General features: G+C 46.4%; 1 protein-coding gene across 1 annotated transcript in view; it reads left to right on the top strand.

Moving 5' to 3' along the window:
* Positions 1-20333, top strand: part of mpp7a (MAGUK p55 scaffold protein 7a) — a 208329-nt gene that overhangs the window by 100103 nt on the left and 87893 nt on the right. Inside the window, exons 4-5 of the mRNA XM_084325841.1 lie at positions 2135-2272; positions 14632-14726. Of these exons, the coding sequence (XP_084181967.1) occupies positions 2135-2272; positions 14632-14726 (233 nt within the window). The remainder of the gene's footprint in view (positions 1-2134; positions 2273-14631; positions 14727-20333) is intronic.

The following is a 20333-nucleotide window of genomic DNA, read 5'->3' as shown; positions in this document are numbered from 1 at the left end:
CAGTCATCCATCCGCCCAGCACAGACCCGGCCAATAATGTCAATGATTGTTTTCAATCACTCACTTTCAGCTATGAATTTCTCTCCCTTGAGCTTCCGTGTGCTCTCTCTCTCTCTCTCTCTCTCTCTCTCTCTCTCTCTCTCTCTCTCTCTCTCTCTCTCTCTCTCTCTCTCTCTCTCTCTCTCTCTCTCTCTCTCTCTGTGTTGATGAGAGACATTGTAAAGAGAGGTATCCAAGTGACTTCAAGTGTGTTTTGACATTTTGATGGCTCCGCCGTTTATGTGTTTAAGAGTTTCTATGGATGATCAGAGAAAGTTCCAAAAGGGTTCAAGTACTTTGTGGTTGTTGTTCTTTTGGAGTATTTGGAGTCTGCGGGACCTCTTATCTGATGCAACATTGGAGGAAGGAGGGGACCTTGTGCGTGTAACCCAGCTTGACTACATTCTGCGTGGGCTTGACCATTAATCTAGCCCCCTGGTTGAGTGGAACGTGGCCAGGCCAAGGGTCCAAAACGAAGCAACAAACAAAGACTCTGCTTCTACTCTCCGTCAATCATGCACCAGGCTCTCTGTTGTGTTTGGAAGGCCTTGCCGTCACTTGCTGTTTTTGTGTTCCCTCAGCAAACCCCCCGCCCCCCCCCCACTTAATCTTGAAACCATCAGCTCCACAGTCTGTTTCTCTTTAAATTGAATTTGAAATATTCATTCTTTTTTAGGCCGGGTTAGTGAGCCCCTCAAGGCCTGTTGGATTTTTCAGCATGTGTAGTTCTAAGAGAACTCAGATGGGTTTTTGGGGGCTACCGCGCCGCACACCATCCTTCACTCACTGTCACCAACGTAACCCTTTGTTTTTGCACTGCGGCCATTGACCCGTGTCTGTGCGCTGCGCCGCGTTGGCCTGGATGGGTCCAGATGATTCCATACCGTCATCCCTAAGCGCTCGGTTCCATTAGCCGTAGTGGGTAATGGGCTTATCTCAAACCCGCCCCCTCTTTTCTTGACACACTGTGCAGAGGAAAGCAAAACAGTTGTGATTGGAGGGTCAAGACAAGAGGGCGGGGTTTGAGATGGTTCAATCGGCCAGGTCTCGGCGTCTCACTTCATTCACGGTCAGTTCGGTTCGGTTCAGCGGAGGTCATGTTTTCCGTTTGGCGAAGCGCATGTCTGCACAGTTCAGATCGGCCCGTGTGAGCGGTAGAAAACCTCTGATCAGACACATCATAGCAGCCTCCCTGATGAGATGGTTTATCTTGACTACGCCGCTCCAAGACCTCTGTTTGGCAAACAGTTTGCTCCGCAAAGTAGTTTGTTTACATGCACGGAATACATGTGTGGATATGTGGTCTTCCAAAGCATTTGTGCCATCTGCCAGGCAGACGTAGACATGACAAATAGCAGTTTACAATTGGCCTTTTTTAGATTAATCAAAAGCAGGGGGGTTTTGGCATTGTCTGAGTTTAATTTTGATTTTTTTGTTGATGATGCCTGTTTTGGGACAGTGGCATTCCTGGAACAACAGGAAGGACTGGGACAATGGCAGGAAGTGGAGGCTGTGAGGGGAAGTGGCTTATTGCCTCCCGACTTCCTGCTGAATCCAGTGAATAGCAACTGTAGATGGAGTATAGGTGGAGTACTGAGGGGTGTGTGTGTGTGTGTGTGTGTGTGTGTGTGTGTGCGTGTGTGTTTGGACACCAAACTAAATAAACAGTATCAACCTCAACAGAGTATCAATTAACCTCGTCCATTACTTTTAGTGATCAGCATAGTTTGGGTTCTTTGAACAAATATGATGTTAATTTAGTCATTGCTTCAATGTGTCAAAAACACAGAATATCAAGTTGCTCTGCTGTGTTTCCTGACTTATCACACATGGCTTTTGGTCGACAATTTGACCACCGAGGGGACATTCTCTGTAACCAATACCCCGTTTTTAGCCCGGCACCCACAACCGGTGTCGACGTGAGCAGACACCTGCGTTTGTGTCCCGCTTATGTTCGCACTTGCTGTACATGTCGCCAGCGCCGACCCTGTGTTATATATGTGTGTGTGTGTGTGTGTGTGTGTGTGTGTGTGCCCGCTGCCTGTTCCCAGTGGTGTGCTGACGTGTGGCGTGTCTCCCTTTCCTTCCTGTGCAGATCTGTACAAGCTGCTGGCCGCTCTGCCCTCACAGCTCCAGACCCATGTCGGCAGCGAGGAGGACGGCGTCTTCCTCCAGGACATGTTCGCGGAGAGGAGCCTCCACTCGCTGCTCAAGGTAAACAAGAACAGACCCCGCTCCTCCATCTAGAGCGCCTCTTCTTGAAGCGCCATGAGACGGTTGTTGATTTGTCTTCTTCCTTTTCCTTTTGTTAATATTTTCTTACTTATTATTATTGTTATTAGTTATTTTCTCTCTCCGTCGCTCTCCTATGCAGTGTTTGTCTTTACTGCGTACGTACGCATGGGTGTGTATGTATGCGCTTGTGCACGTGTGAGTGAGCATGCATGTGTATATACACTCACACACACGCACATGCAACACACACACACACTTCTTCTTCTGTTCATCTTCCCACTCTCCTTTCACGTGTACATGTGTGAGCGCGCGCACACACACACACACACACACACACACACACACACACACACACACACACACACACACACACACACACACACACACACACACAGACACACTTCTTCTTCTGTTCAGCTTCTTTCAACTCTCCTTTCACATGCACGCGCGCACAAACACACACACACACACAAACACACACTTCTTATGTTCACCTTCTTCCCACTCCTTTCACATGCACACGTGAGTGCACACACACACACAGGCACACACACACACACTTCTTCTTCTGTTCACCCTCTTTCCACTGTCCTTTCATTCCACATCACCGTTCACCTTCCTCTCAATCATTCTTACATGACTCACTGGCTTTAGTGTCCTTCCAGCGGTTTTCCCACCGCGCGCTGCACTTGTCTTCCAGTGCGAACGGAGGATTCCTACTATATACTAGCCGGCACCCGGTCTCTGTGCACCTGCCTGTTAAAACCAGATAGCCGCGGAGGCTGGGAAAAGAAGATGAGTAGAACCCGATAGCTTTACACTCTGGCAGGACAGACGGCGCTAATGAGCGGAGCACATGCCGTCTTGTCTGTCCGTCCTCTCTGGCCGTAACCTCGCCTTTCGCCGGGGATTCTGTCTGCGACCTGTCCGTCTCCCGCCACTGTTTTCCTGGAGAGGAAGCGGGACGAGGGGGTGTTTTCCACGTGATTAGGTGTTCCTCGCTTGTTTGTCGGCCTTCCCTTTTTCGACGAGAGAGCCAGCGCTGTGTGTATGTGACGTCTTGTGACGACCTCTTCGGAGGAGAATGCTTTTCCAGTCACCGAGTTTAACAGTCTAATGGTTAAAGCAGGGGTTGATTGCATCACTGGTCTATCTCTCTCTGCTTTTTCAGAGAACTCTGTTTTTTGTGCGCTGGCATGGTGGTGTATCCCCCCCCCCCCCCCCCCCCCTGTTGGTGGTCTCTCCCTGGCAAGTATCTATCATTGTGTCATAGAGACGACTGGGGGAGAACAATTTGACATAATTCTTACCCCCCTCCCACTCTTTTCTGTGTTAGCCTGTTTGTTCAGGCTCCAGGTCCGTAACACGCCAGCGCGAGCGTGTAAAACGGCCCGAATTACAGGCATACCATAGCTGAACTCAAACCCAGGGGTCGGGACTTGAGGAAACCAGAAAGGGTTCCATTTGATGCCTGGTTTGTTATGGATGGCCGACGAATAAGGCTTCTTTGCACAGATAATGATGGGAAGGGCCTGGGCACGTTCGAGCTCCCATTCTCGGTAGCCCAAAGAAAACAGCATGTAATGTGGAGCAGATAGAATGATGCTAATGAAGACGGGGTTGTGTTTCTCCAACAGTTAGCCAGGCATGCGGGTGGAGCTCCCAGGCCTCACCTGGCCTTCCAACCATTACTGATTATTACAGCTAATCCACCGTGATCTGTCAAGAGAAACACAGAGGGGCTAGCTAATGTCAGTGCGGTTTAATGTTAAGTACGTTGGGAGAAGCTAGTAGGGGGTTGGTTTGGTTGGTTGTCACCGTTCACTGTGTTTATTCGTTGGGAACTTCTTAGAAGGGGGGGGGGCGATATCAGTCCTTGACACTGGTCCCTTGACTGCTGTAAGTTGTGCTGGGTTGTGCTCTTCCTATTGAGGAAGAAAGCGATTACCTTTGAGTTGATGATCATTGTATGTAGGGCTGTCTTAAATACTTCGAAGCTTCGTTCGATGGGCATGGGATTTGCATATGAAAATAAAATTTGAATATAAAAAAATATGTATTTAATTTATTTATTTTTTTGTGCAAAATCAACTCTGCCTCTCTTTGTTAACTACAACAAGCAATGCTGTTTGTTATTTAAGATGAGGTCGGACTCTGCACTGACAGATTTGTGTTCATTGTGCTGCTTTTATAAGTTTAAGTAAGTTTATTTGGATCCCCATTAGCCACAGCAGTGCTGCTGGGGCTATTCTTCCTGGGGTCCATAACACATAAAATACAGTTACAGACGTATACACTCACAACATTTACATGTCATACAGACAATTAAAACAACAATAAAAACCCTTATACACTCATAACATTTACATGACATACAGACCATTAAAACAACAATAAAAACCCTTATACACTCACAACATTTACATGTCATACAGACAATTAAAACAACAATAAAAACCCTAATCAAATTCATAATACAATATAAAAATACAAAATGATACAATATTTTAATAATATATCCCTATCAGACACATGCCTTTTCATCCATATATACCTATCTCTTTATCAGACACATACATTTTAATTTACGTACACACTATCTATTAGGGAATGTCAATTTCTTTGGTTGAAAATGTTGTTTTACCACGATTTTGAAACGGCATTTACTATTCTCCTGCTTAACATGTCTGGGAAGAGAGTTCCATTCCTGCATACCACGGAACATGACAGTTCGCTTCATTGCATTCAACCTCACTTTTGGAAGTGTAAAACCTCGTGCAGAAGCATGTCTGGTGGAATGGTCTGTCAAGACTTATTGATAAATTGTTATATAAAATTGAGGGGATCTTTGTAACAAAAATATTCCTAGTGAATACAAGGAGTGAGCAGAGTAATTTATGTTTGACAAGTAACCAAGTTAAACAACTGTGCATCGCTGCAACATTAGTTCTGTACTCACAGCGAAGCGCTATACGTGCTGCTTTGTTTTGTACCATTTGTAATTTTTTCAGTTTACTCGTCGTTACATTCGACCATACTGCAGGACAATAGTCAAGATTTGACAAAACCAGAGCTTGAATGACCTGTTTGATAGAATTTAGTGGTAACAAATGAGCACATCTTTTAACAACAGAAATCCCTCTTCCCATTTTCACTACTATATTGTTTATATGGTGTGACCATGACAATTTACTGTCTAATGTTACCCCTAGGAGTTTAGTCTCCTGGACTTGATTAATTACCACATCACTTATCAAAAGTTTCAAGACTGGGTTCGTTCTTAGAGTATGGTTTGAACCGAAAATGATGCTACTTGTCTTTGATATGTTTAGAACTAGTTTGTTATTCTTTATCCATTCCATCACTGATTGCAACTCTGCCTTTAGGACCGTATTTAATTCATTGGCTGTTGAGGCTGATGTGTAAATCGTTGAATCATCCGCATACATAGAAATATAGGACTTATTTAGGACAAGAGGCATGTCATTTGTAAATATGGTGTAGAGCAAAGGCCCAAGGCAACTTCCTTGGGGTACTCCACACCTTACCGTTTTAACTTCTGAGTAACTCCCATTAAAAAAAACTATTTGTTTCCGGTTTGCTAAATAAGTTTGCATCCAAGATAGTGCAGATGAGGAGAAACCGTAACATTCAAGTTTTTTAAGTAAGAATTTGTGATCTATGATGTCGAATGCTGCAGTAAAATCAAGCAAGACAGCTCCAACTATTTTATTTTATCTATCTCTTTCAGCCAATCATCCGTCATTTGGGTTAAAGCAGTCGCTGTTGAATGTCCTTCACGATATGCATGTTGAAAATCAGTGGTCAATGTGTTAAAAGAAAAGTAGCTTTTAATCTGTTCACTTACTATTCTTTCCATCAGTTTACTCAAAACTGGCAGTAAACTTATGGGACGACTATTAGATCCTGAGAATGGCAATTTCAAATTTTTTGGCAGTGGTATTACTTTGGCAGTTTTCCACTGTTGCGGATACAAACATTCACTAAAGGATTGATTTATAATATGACAGATAGCAGGGGCAATTAAATCAGGGACCAATTTCAGAAGTTTCCCGTCAAGACCGTCAACACCTGGTGGTTTGTTTTTTAGTGGTACTTAACATATGTTCTACATTACTTATAGTCACGCTATCAAAATTAAATTGACAATTTTTATCTTTCATTATTTTATTCTTTATTAATAAATAAGATTTTTCATTATCTATTGTTTGCATATTATTCCTTAAATTATCTACTTTTCCAATAAAATAATTGTTAATATGATTAGCAATCTCAACTGGTTTATAAAGCCTCAAATGACTGCTTACAATATTTCATGAAAGCAAAGTGTTTCGTTTGTCTAAGATTTAAAAAGGTTTAAACTTTACAGCACTGACAAAGTTGAACAAAGTGCTGTACAAGTCCCACAACATAAAAAAAATTAAAACATTTATTTATAATAATTTTCTTTAACACATTCCCTGCCACGCACTTTCAGCATCTTATACCATTCTCTGCCAGTACTGTAAGTCTATGGAGATGTTCACCTTCTTTGCAGGGCTATAACTTTTTAAATTGTATTGCTAAATTGACATTACTATGGCCCATTCAACATCGATTATATATCGTTCAGGATGTAGGAACGTTTTACTTTTTCATTCACACATTCATACGAAAATACCGTCTAGAATATAAATATGTTTTTATCGTTTTCTGCAGTAATTCCTAGAACGTGAGATATAGGCATAAATGCATATATAGATTATCAAATGCCGTTTGTTACCGATCCACGCTATATTAAAAAATTCTACTGTACATGGTCCTAAACGTTATGACTGATCATGCGCGGGTGAACGGGGGGGGGGGGGGGGGGGTCGTTTATAATTCCGTGATCGTCGTTAAATGTTTCATGTAGTATGGGTGATATATAGATCAGAGCAGTTTGTATGGATAATAATAAACACTCACGCTGAAAATGACGTCAGCCTCCTCTTACCGTTGGGCGATGAGACTGGAGCAAAAAGATCCCAGTTATTTGATGGGGATCGAGTAGATCCATTTCCGGTTTGTATAATACTAATACACGCCCAAATCATGTCGATTATTGAGTTATGGCAGCGATCCATATCCACGTGTGTGGCTAGAGTCCCGCGACGATATGCGAGTGGCCGGACGGATTTAGGAGACGCACCGATATCCAACCGGCCATTTCCGGTTTGGCAACTCGCCGATCATCCACCAGGGGGCAGTATTGAAGCGTTGCAGAGTTGTGCCGGCTCACACAGCATCAGACCAGGCTGCGTGAGGGAAATATGAATACCATGGCGAAAATATGAAATATGATCTCAATAACGTCGTACGCCGTGGATTGGCAGAATTCGCATGAACTTGAAACACGTCGTACAACGTGATTTTTGGCGGGTAAAGTGTTAATCTCGAAGCTTCGAATTAAAATCGAATCTCGGCCCCCGAAGCTTCAAATTCCAAAAAAATATTCGAAGGTCAGCCCTAATTGTATGTGATATTCATTGCATGCCTTTTCCTACCACTATGGCACAATGACCACAGTTATCATTTAACAAGCATCAGAGCTCATTACAATCACCCATTGTTTGCCTACCAAGATGTCTGCGATGATGATGATGATGATGATGATGATGATGATGATGATGCGGATAACTGCATTCCGCACCAGACGCAGTCATTGTTCCATGTCCTAGGTTAATTGATGTGTATTGAGTGTCTGGCCATGAGGTAGTTGTGTGACAGGGCGGTTAGAACGTGGCCTCTGAGCACTGGAGTAGGCCCGGGTACAAGTGTGACCGGGCAGAAAATGTGTAAAGACGTTTACTGGAACCGAATGCCTCCGTGATACCAGCTGCGCGGATGGGAAATGGTCCAGGGGGAGATTGGAAGTCATTTTCTCCCTCTCCTCTTTCATCCTCCCACTTTCAAACACTCCGCGGAGGACAGCCGACCAATTAACGGGCTCGGTGATCGCTGAGAGCTGAATTTTTTTCTATGTGTAGTGGAAAGTGTGTGTGTGTGTGTGTGTGTGTGTGTGTGTGTGTGTGTGTGTGTGTGTGTGTGTGTGTGTGTGTGTGTGTGTGTGTGTGTGTGTGTGTGTGTGTGTGTGTGTGTGTGTGTGTGTGTGTGTGTGTGTGTGTGTGTGTGTGTGTGTGTGTGTGTGTGTGTGTGTGTGTGTGTGTGTGTGTGTGTGTGTGTGTGTGTGTGTGTGTGTGTGTGTGTGTGTGTGTGTGTGTGTGTGTGTGTGTGTGTGTGTGTGTGTGTGTGTGTGTGTGTGTGTGTGTGTGTGTGTGTGTGTGCAGAGGTGGCGGTTGAATGGTAATAGTCCCCATAATGAACCGCTGTCCCCCAGACGGATGACGTGCCAGTGAGCACTGACCAGCCAGTTGGGCCCACGCAGACACGCATGCACACACACACACACACACACACTGTGGCCCCTGAAATAGCTGTATCCTATAAATATCAGCCCCAAGGTCTGAAGCCTAATGCGACCTAATTCACTTGTCGCTACGGTAGCGTAATAATATATACCCCTAATAAAGTTCAATTGTGGGAAAGCTTGGGTCCTCGCAGCCGTAAAACGATGAAATACGTCAGGGGTGACATCAAAGCATGCGCATTTCTCTTAACGCTAAGACGAGACCTTTCCTTTGACGCATTTTCAAATTGTCCCTCTCTCTCTCTCTCTCTCTCTCTCTCTCTCTCTCTCTCTCTCTCTCTCTCACTTTATCTTTCTCTCGTTCTCTCGCACTCTTTCTCCCTCCCTCTTTGGTCAAGGGGAAACCGAGCTGCTTTTAGCGTCTCTTATCATTAGCGTTGGAGCGTTACAGTAAGTGGACATGGGGGTCAACGTGCCAACTGGAGACAGGCAGAACTATGTGTGTTTCCTTTGCTTTCTAACCTGGTACCACGATGGGAGCCAGCCTGTCAACCAAGCGGCCGGCCGGCCGGGGCCACAGCTACAGCCGACCGGCCTAACAAGAGAGACAGGCACAGCCAGAACAACCGTCTCGCCTTACAGCGAGCAGACGGAGCCCGGCGGTCGGGACGGCAGGGCCTCTTCAGGTGAACATGGCTAACGTCAGTGGCACGCCGTTAATAAAGCTTTAATGGTCCCCTTCCTCCTCCCCTCCACTCTCCCCCCTCCGCCGCCAGACCTCCGCAAGATTACACCTTTCTTTTTCGCTGTAAATGGCTGTGAAGAATACCTTTTTGGAAGAGGCCAAAGAGCGAGAGAGAGAGAAAGCACAAGAGAAAGCACACACGCATCACGGTAATCTGACAGGCTCAACGGCTCCGGTGGCTCATATGGAAGCGCTCAGCCGCTCACCTGGGTCTTCTGGAGCATCGGGGGGCCTGGCGGCTCCACCGGCGGGTTGTTGGTGTCGGGACGGCCGGCAGGCCGAGGCGTGTGTCGGTGACGGAATGAGAGAGAGAGAGAGAGAGAGAGAGAGAGGGAGGGAGAGAGAGGGAGGAAAGAAAATAAAGAGAGAGAGGGAGAAACAAGAGGAGAGAGAAGGAATGGAGGAGAAGGAGGTGTCTGTGACATGAGGGAGAAAAGGAGGAAGAAAGACGCAGAGAGAGATGGACGGGCAGGGAAGAGAGAGGTAAGAGAGAAAGCAGACATAGAGAGAGTGAGAGAGAATGAATGAATCTTATTTTAGACTTTAAACCAGACACCTCTCCTCTCTGTCTCATCCTCACCTGCCCTCCACAGACGGACCGGATAGCCCCGCCTGTCTCTCCTAATCCCATTATGTCAGAGATGAAACAAATATTTTCTAATATCGTCTTTCAGCGGGGCCCCAAGCTCACCAGATCATGCCACTTTTGCAGACAGTGTGTGTGTGTGTCTGTGTGTGTGTGTGTGTGTGTGTGTGTGTGTGTGTGTGTGTGCGCGCGCGCGCGTTTGCGTACTGTAGATCTAAAATTACACAGACTGCTCCCGCCTTCCTTTCAATTAAAGTGAGTTACTCGAGTGTGCTTTCTATAAATAAGAGATAAGGGGAAAAAATATTCCTTTTATTGATCCCCTTGGGGGAAATTCGGCCATCATAGCAGGCATGGGGGAGGGGAGGTACAGTTATGGGCAGGGTAATAGTAGAACAACATAAATATAGGCAATACAATTTTATCTGAATATAAAAATATGAAAAAGTAAACCGTGTCAATTTATTTGTATAGCCCAAAATCACAACAAGTTGCCCCGATGGGCTTCACAGATCAACAGGTAACATCACAATAGATCCACAATAAAAAACCACCATAAAATCCACAATTGTACAACACCTCCAGACTTTCCTCAATGAAGATAAGGAACAACTCCCTGAAACCTAGCAATGGGGGAAAAAAGGGAGAAACCTCAGATGGGCCGTTCAAAGGGGATCCTCCCATCAGGGTGTCTGTGATATATGGTGTTGCTATGGATGATGGGAGGATGGAGAATAGACAAAGGTGCAGATGAGGGTTTGTATGCCATATTGTTATATTATATATAGTTACAATAAATATAGGCAACAAAGAATTAGAATCTGAATATATATATTATGAGTAACCGTAAAAGTAATCCATTTACACAAGGTGCAGTATACACACGGTTCAAGTTTCTTTATTATTTGTCACAATAAAATACAGATATTTTACAATGAAATGCTTGTTTCTGTATGAGCCCCTGAGTGTGCTTCATACAGTAAAAAAAAAGTAAGTAAAGAGGAATATTCAATATACATATATACAATCCATACAGAGTAAAATGTGTAACAGTGAGGTACAATGCAGAAATGAGATACAAAACTTAGGGTAAGGTGCAAATTCAAATGAGGTATGAATGTAGTGCAAATCTCTTTAATAATGGATAAATATAATGTGTCTAAAGTGAGTGTTACGGTGAGTGTTTGTTTAAAGTGAGTGTGTGCATGTGGATGTGTGTGTAGATGATGGGTTGTTACATAGTGTCATTGTCATTGAGCATCCTGATAGCCTGGGGATAGAAGCTCCTGAGTCTCCTCTGTACTGGCCATGAGACTCCGGTAGCGCTTGCCTGACCACAGCAGTTCAAAGAGGCAGTTGTTTGGGTGAGTAGAGGTACACTGACTGGCATGATACGGGTGGGAATCACCAGAGGCCTCACGATACGATAGTATTGTTGCGAAACTAAATATATTGCGATATTAATATTGCGATTAGTGCTGTCAATCGATTAAAATATTTAACTCGATTAATCACATGATTGTCCATCGTTAACTCGCGTTTAATCGCAAATTAATCGCATTTTTTCCCTGCCTACCTTAAACGGATCTTTTTCAAGTTCCAAGTTTTAATACTCTTATCAACATGCAAGTCAACAAATGCTTGCTTTATGCAGCCATTTAACACAAAAGGATGACCCTCATGCGTTGCAAATTTGCATCAAATTCAAAACAGAGTGATGCATAAAATAACTTAAAAGAAAATAATAATTTAAAACAATGAATAAAGTGTGCATGAAATAATAGGGGAAAGAATTCACCCACACAAGGGCTGATTAATCACACACCCCCCCTCTCTCTCTCACACACACACTCTCCCAGCTCTCTTTCTCTCCCCTTCCTCATCTCTCTCACCCCCCTCTCTCTATATATCTCTCACACACACACACACACACACACACACACACAAACACACACACACACACACACACACACACACACACCACACACACACCACACACACACACACACACACACACACACTTCAGAAACAAACATAGTATCAATGAGAGCATCAATAATACACCTGAGTGAAGTCTAGTAAAAAGAAAAAAAAAGTAAAACATATATATATATATTTTTTTTATGAATAACTAAATATAAATACTTGGCGTCCCCTGTATCGATACAGTATCGCCACACAAAGTATCGCGATACTACTATGTATCGATTCTCCCCCCCCCCCACCCCTAATATGTTGTAGTCCGTGGGTGGTTAAGAGTCAGACACACAAATCTCCCTTTAATTCTGCTCTAGTTAGATGCTAATAGGCTTGGCGCTTGCCCCCCTTGTTACCCGGCGCTAGTTAAACGAGCTCAGCCGTCCGCCGTTCAAATGCTACACTGTTTTAACGACATGTAAAAGGTGCCCGAGCTGACGCTTGTACCTAAATGGAAAGTTTTCCACTGGCTCTTTATCCTCCTGGCGTGGCATTGTTTTTGAGACAAACCGTACAGTGTGTTCGATGAATACTGACCCAGTATTCCACGAGTAATTTGGACCGAAGTTTAAGTTTCCAAAAGTCAAAACCCTTTGACTGCTACAATGTGTTCCTACGCTACACCCACGCTTCCACAGCCGCGGACTCCTCCTCTGCCGCCTCATCTTGCCCCCTCTCTCCGCGCACCTTAAAACATCTCAACCTCGCTCCCTCATCCCTCCAGTGCTGAGGGAGATCCCCAAAAAGGAAATTGTTACAAACCTCTCACCCCCTTGCTTCAGGCCTTCTCTCTGAGCCTTTAAGTCCTACAACCCCGCACGCAGCAATAAAAAGCGGCTAATCGCCTCTGGTGCTGCGGTCTTGGTCTGTAAGCCTATACCATCGGAGCGATGGATTGGTACTGTCTGTGGTTAGCACGTCCTGCGCCCTGATCTCCTCAGAGGTCCGTATTTATTATTTCAAGGAGGAACAAGAGCCCTTGCAGGGAGCTGAGAAACACCTGCGGGCCGCCTTAGGGAAGTGAACCTCCATCCTCGGTGAAAGGCTTCCTCCATTAGCAGTCCACCCCTTAGTTAATGTACTCACTGTGCCCGTTTAGAACTTTGAACACTGCTAGAAAAGGGCTCGGGTGCTGTTCTTGGAGAATATCGTTTCTGACGTGAGCCGGGCAGAGAATTTATGGTTTGAAAACTTCACACCCCCTCCCTGCAAAACTCTATACGCGGTGCTTCGGCCGCCTTCCAAATATTTTCACAAGTGCTTTAATGGCCGAAGCGCAGCGTGACGTTGGAATATCACGCTCGGGGTCCGCAAACAAGTGCCTTTTGAACGGAGTCCAACAACCAGGGGTATAATACGACGTGGATCTGTCGAAAGGGGCAGGGTCGTGATCAGGGGAAGGAGGCGGAGAGGAGGAGAAACTCACGTCTAGAGGCAGACATCATGGCCCGTTGACTACCGAAGGGCCTTAAAACTCACTGACTTGAACCGACTGTGTCTGGGGCACGGGAGGAGAGGGAAAATAAGGAGAGGCCTACCGATCCGCCAATCCCCCATTCTATCACTCAAACGTCTGTATTGGTAATCAAGGAACTCTCTGGAGCTCCCAGAGCCATTACTCCAGGTCACTTTGGTCGACCCCGATTTCCATTTTTGTGTTCCTCCAAAAAAGGAGGAGGGAGAGAGAAGAGAGAAGAAAAAAAAGTACCTAAAGTGAAACCAGAAGTTCTGTATGATATGAAGCCAATCTTAATAGGACACGGAGCATAGGGAGCGAAGCAGAAATATGGAAAAGAAGGTTCATAGTGCCATATAATGTATTTATGGCTCCCTCGCGTACCGGAGCTGTCTGCATGCGGCAGGGGTGAGCCCTCTGCTCACCTGGAGTCTAAGAGATAGTTCACCCATATTTATAGATCGTGATATTGACTTGACTTGAAAGTAGTAAAGTAAAAAACAACCCCTCCCCCCCAAAATCAATCAATCAAATATAAATGTTTCCATAAAAAACAACAATAATAAATAATAATAATAATTTACTGAACTGTCCCTTTTAATGTGTTGTGCTATTTGCGGTTAGGCTGTGCGCATTTCTAAACCTTGCATTTTGAAGTCCTCCTTAATTTTGTTTTCAGATCCGTGTATACTGCATGCTTGTGTAAATCAATTGTTTGTCTAATACATTCCAGCTCCCTAGTATATTGCGAGATGTCATTGCGTGGATAAGGAATGGAGTGTTAGGGGATATTAAGAATTGGAATACAAACAGGAAAGCTCCAGTCAAATCGTTTGCCGTCTGTCTGTGTTGCATCAAGACTTTGTGTGTGCGTGTGTGTGTGTGTGTGTGTGTTCCAACCCCACCATCTCGCCAGTCTCTTAATATTCAGCAGTGCACTGCCTCTGTCACCCATACAGAATATAAACAGGGTCTCCTCAGGGGTGCTGCAGGGCCTCCCTGCTCCCTCTCCTACAGCTCTGAGAGGAAATCTAGCCTCTAACTTAATGATACGGCTGTCATGGACGCCTGGCCCACTGCCTCTCTTTCTCTCTCTTTCTCGCGCTCGCTCTCGCTCTCGCGCTCGCTCTCTCTCTCGTCCTCTGCTGCTCCCGGCCCTCTTAATAAGCTGTCACATTCTCCAGGCCTTTTCCACGACAAACGGGAGACGAGCATGTCCCACACGCACGCGGAGCCCAGGCGCCAGAACCAGACCTCCATGCCTAGGGTTGTGGTCAAGGCAAGGTGCGCCGTGTTGTGTGTGTGTGTGTGTGTGCGCTTCCTTCCTTCCTTCTTCCTTCCTTCCTTCCTTCCTTCCTTCCTTCCTTCCTTCCTTCCTTCCTTCCTTCCTTCCTTCCTTCCTTCCTTCCTTCCTCTGGTCCGGCAGGAAAACTTTGGGGGTCTGACATTCCAAAATGGAGGTATACAGGCGTGGGTGGAAGTGTTTAACAATCGGTATTCTGTTGTCACAGATCACGCTGCGAGTTTAACGGTATTTCCCATGTCTCGAGTTTCACTTTTCTATCGGTCAGTTCTTTAGTTGGTGGGGGGTCAGCAGCCGACGGTAGGTGACGAAAATATTTAAATTGGTACCAAATTATTATAGAAATTGGTATCAAAACGACTTGCATTCTATGGCAAGCTAAATAAAGCAGTACAAACAGTACCTCAGTAGTCTAAATACAAAGTTCTATTATTTACAATAAAATATTGTTCCTCTGTGCCTCATTAGCAAAGCAAGTTTGAATACTACCGCTTTAAATGGTAAATAAATAGTGCATTTTATATAGCGCTTTTATTCAAATCGCTTTCAAATTTATTAAGATATTCCTTTATTGATCCCCTTGGGGAAATTCAGGCATCATAGCAGCATGGGGGGTACAGGTAGTAAAAACAACACAAGCTGTGTAAACAAATAAGTCAATATAATTGACTATCTAACTAACTGAAATATACAGTATTCACAGTATCACATAGGTGCAGTATGCATAAGGTAGTGTTATAATTTACTATCTAACTAACTGAAATATACAGTATTCACAGTATCACAGTACTCTCATAAGGTGCAGTATGCATAAGCTAGTGTTATTGTCCTTTTTAGGTTCCTATTAGTTCTAGTTGGATGTCTGGCAGCAGTCCCTGCCCACTGTTGTGGAGCCTGATGGCCGCTGGTCCGAGGCGGTTAGTTGAGTGTCGGGGGGGGGGGGGGGGTGGGGGTGGGGGTATGAGTCTGTGGCTGAACGTGCTTCTCATCTTGACTAGCTCGGGGGTGGGAGGGATTCTCCAGGATAACAGCCAGCTTCCTTCTCATCCCCCTCTCTGCCATCACCTCTAGTCTGACCAGCTCGACTCTTTCACTACGGAGCTAGCCTTCCTCACCAGCTTGTGAGTTTGTTGGTGTCCCTCGAGTTGGTGTAGCCCCCCCCAGCATGCCACAGCATAGAAGAGGACGCTGGCCACTACAGACTGGTAGAATTACTGCAGCAGTCTATTGCAAACATTGAATTGAACATTGATTCCTCACATTTACCCATTCACTCACACATTCACATGCCGACAGCCGACGCAACCATGCAAGGTGCCAACCTGCTCATCGGGAGCAGTTAGGGGTTAAGTGTCTTGCTCAAGGACACTTTGCGGGAGTGGGAATCGAACCAGGAACCTACGGATCACAAGACGACTGCTCTACCTCCCGAGCCACTGTCGCCTGCATGTACTGCACAACCACTAAAGGCAGTGTTGAGTTGTTGAATAAGCCTATAGCAACTCTGGTCAGTGTAACCTGAGCCCGCCGGGTCAGTCGGTTCCTTCGCTGGCAGAGTGATGGAGGATGGTGCTGTCGTCTCACAGCTTCACCACACTGTCCAGGACCTGATGCCCCCATGCCAGGGCCAGGTCTGGGCTTCTGCTCTGTAAGCCGACCTGCTGTCTGGAAAGTGACTGCATGTCTGCTCCCCCCCCCCCCCCCCCCAAATCTTCCTCAATTTGGTCCGGCCCACTGAGCCGTGGCACCTTGACGAGGTGTTCTGGATCGGGCCAAAGGGATCAGACCTCGGGAGGGTTTACAGGAGGCCCGATACTGGATCTGCTTCGGCGGGTAGATGTGGAAACGGGAGCGGAGTAAGAGGGAGAGAGAGAGAGAGAGAGAGAGAGCGCGAGAGAGAGAGGGGTCACTGTCCGACATGAGTTTTTCTGTGCCAAGGACATTAACCAGAGGCCCTGAGTCGCCTAGCCGGCCTCGCTGCGGAGAAACACTATCCAGCCATGTGATCGCCAAACCTTTCCTTCTACTTCCATCACTGTGTCTCTCCGTCTTTCAGGATTTCATCCTCTCGCACGCTCTTTCTGCCATCGCTCTGTGCCAGACTTGGGTTGACTTTGTGTCTGGATTAGTATTTGTAAGATATACTTTTTCTCTCTCTCTCTCTCTCTCTCTCTCTCCGGGCTGTGCCCCCACAGTTATGGCACAGACCTGAATCTGTCGTTGCGACTTCGTGCGGTTAGATCACGTCATTTAGTTATCTAGCGTAAGTGATCGGAGTGAATTTAGTTTCCAATGCTTTTCCTAAAGGTCTGTTGCTGTTACACTAGATGGCAGACCATATGGAATTGAAGAGTCTAAAATATGTGGCCATACATATTGCCCATGTACCATAACATTGACCCCCAGCAGGAGTGAGATCACTGGAGCCTGAAGGTGATGAAGATGGATATTGTGTTTTGCTCCGGCCTATCCCCCTGGAAAGTTCTCCCCGTTTCAAACATTTAACATCACCTCCGATTCATATGCCTTCATCCGTGTTGGTGTTTTTCCCCACCCTTCTCCCTGTGTGTGTTGCTGTGTGTATTTTAAGCCCACGGGGTATTTCTGGAAGCGAACACAACCTGGTCTCGGAGGCCTCTGCGGGGACGCGACACACACTGCTTCCATTGTAGCATGTTTTCTGAAGCGTTCCGTGAAGGTACACACATTCATTCATCCTTTCTAAAAAAGCCCGTGCCTCGAGGGAGTTCTGCGCTCCGAGCATCGAGCATTCTTGGGCTCCGCTCTACAGCCTCCTTTTTCACAGAAAGAAACACTGTATGTGTTTCTCATCTGAGGAGCTGTAGAGAGTCCTGTCTTTGATTTGCCTGTGTGTTCTGGAGTGCTGCTCTGGTTCCAGCTAAGCCCTCCCTGGCTGTAGCACACTGTCTCTCACTGTGTCCCGAGCGTTGAGGATTTTCCACCGCCGGCCACCAGCCGGGCGCTTGCCAGGAGCGCTCGCAGCCTCTTCGCCAGGGGGACGGAGGACGGCGCTATGTCAAGAAAACGCGGTAATGACTTTAAAATACGTGACGCGGGCGCAACGCACGCATTCCTGCGCTCGCGGACAGCCGTTTGGAACGGCGTCCTGAGCTGTAAATAAAAGCATTTCAATCTCGCGTTCGCCCGTCGTGCGGAGAGCAGAGAATTCCGCAGTAACTAAGTAAGCCTAGGCTGTGAAGCAAGTACCTAAGCAGATGTCCTCTGGACTCGTGGTATGTTAGGGGGGGGGGGGGGGGGGAGCAGCCGGCGCTGGCGTTCTCTCTCTTCTCAGTTTCATCTTGTTGGTTTTTACAGAGATGCTCAGGACAGATGAAGTAACCGGAGCCGTCTCTCGGTCCATTTTTTTACGATCTGGTACCGTAAGGTCTGCTTACGGAGTGAGCGGTGGTGGGAGAAGGTGGAGATGTTGTTGGAAGCTGTGAGCGAGAGAGAGCTGCTTTGTAAATAGGATGTAACCATGTGAGCTGCTTTGTAAATAGGATGTAACCATGTGAAATGAAACAGACAAGGCAAGACGGTACCAGGAATGTGCCTTAAAATGATCATCCTAGTATTATTACTGTAAATACCCTTAGAAAATTAAACAGGCACTCATTTACAGCTTTCACAGATGCCTACGGACTCTGCTCAGGCTTAGGATGCTGCTTGCACTTCCAGTCACAAGAGGGAAATACGCTCATCCCTCGGTAGGTGCTGTGCTGCAAAATACTGCAAATAAAGAAGGAAGAAGAACTCTTCCAACACTTGTTTACTGCAGCTCTATTCTGACCCGACGAAGAGTCATTAGGCTCTAAACAATGTCCAGTGTAGGAAGAGGAAGAGTGCGTAGGTTATTTTTCTCCATCGGTCGTGCTAGCCACAAAGTTCAGAAGACCGCCCAATGGTACCAAGTATCGGCCTCTTCTTACATTGAACAGCACAGTGGTATCCATGCCCTCAACCCTAAGGCCTAATTGAGTGTCCTCCTTGTCTCAAAGGCCTTTGTGTCACCCATCACCCTAACCCCACAGATCAGATGTCTCGTCCTGTGGCCTGTAGAGAAGCGGATCTCGGGCGCCTCGCGACTGAGAGCTGAGCAGCCCCAGCATCCCCCCCCCGGGCCTCCGCGGAGAGCCACCGCGACACACCTAATGCGGCGTGTTTTATTGCAGAGTAATGTGGGCTTTGCACAGGGATTTGAACCCCTGCGCGCTGACCCCGAAACCGGTCTATTCCCTCTGCAAATAACGGATCGTGATTCATCACTGGAGACGGTGAGCTGATACAGTGGGACCGCTTAAAGGCCAATACCTGAACAGGGGGGGGGGGGGGGGGGTGTAAATGTACAGGGACTGTAGTGACACAAAGTGTTCCTGTAACCGGATTCCCGTCCGGCGACTCACTTTTGGTGCCTATGAAAGTATTCCGTTGGTTAGTGTTTTGGTCGACTTGTATTTGTTAGTTTTTTATGAATTAGGCCTACATCAATCCTACGCTTTGTTTTCCCTCCGTCTTATGAAAGACAGATGATGACCTAGAAAAAATGGTTCCAATAAACTCTTCTCAACATGTTACACGGCTTTTTTCCTAATTACAACATTCCGATGACTTCCACCCCGGTGACAGAAAGTATTGAAAAAATGATCCGTGCGGAATGTCATTAGCAGAGGGAGGGAGAGAGAGGGAGATAGAGGGAGATAGAGAGAGAGAGAGAGAGAGAGAGGGGCAGAGAGAGATTCCATCCTACATGTGGCAGTCATTCCTCGTTTCACATTCTTCCATGTAGCGTTCCACTGAGCCGCTGTGTGACGTTGTCAAGGTAACCCACAGGGTTTTAGGAGCGGGAAGGAGAGGGAAAATGACAGCAAGCCATCTAGTACCAGATGTTTTACTTATGCACTGCGACTGTAGCTGTTAACAAACATGACAGCAGACAAACTATTTTATTTATTTATTTTCTCTGCCTTAGTGAGTGATACTCTGCCACGGCGTGTTGCCACTCCGTCCATCTGCACTGTGTGTGTGTGTGTGTGCGTGCGTGTGTGTGTGTGTGTGTGTGTGTGTGTGTGTGTGTGTGTGTGTGTGTGTGTGTGTGTGTGTGTGTGTGTGTGTGTGTGTGTGTGTGTGTGTGTGTGTGTGTGTGTGTGTGTGTGTGTGTGTGTGTGTGTGTGTGTGTGTGTGTGTGTGTGTGTGTGTGTGTGTGTGTGTGTGTGTGTGTGTGTGTGTGTGTGTGTGTGTGTGAGCCCACACATGTGTTCACTTGGCCCGTCAGATGTCCAGCCGGTCCAGGGGCTGCTCTGCCACTGTCACCCCAGCCAAGGGCCTCTCTGGTCCGGCCTTGTGCTGATGGAATGCTTGCTGGGACATCCAGCTGGAGATCCAGGCCCAGCCATCAGTCAGTCAGGCTTTGGCCCAGCCTTCCCCTCACCATGCTGGGCTAGGGAGAGACAGCGGGAGAGGGTGTCCCCGTCCCTGCTGGCTGATGAGGTCTGACAGCAGCCTTTAAGCTGTCAACACATGCCCAGACAGCAACTCTTTAATCACAGAAAGTGACAGTTCTGA

This window comes from Notolepis coatsorum, assembly GCF_963971535.1.
Source record: "Notolepis coatsorum genome assembly, chromosome: 12".
NCBI lineage: Eukaryota > Metazoa > Chordata > Actinopteri > Aulopiformes > Paralepididae > Notolepis > Notolepis coatsorum.
The sequence above is the reverse complement of the archived record's forward strand: the minus strand, read 5'-3'. Positions and strand labels throughout refer to the sequence as shown.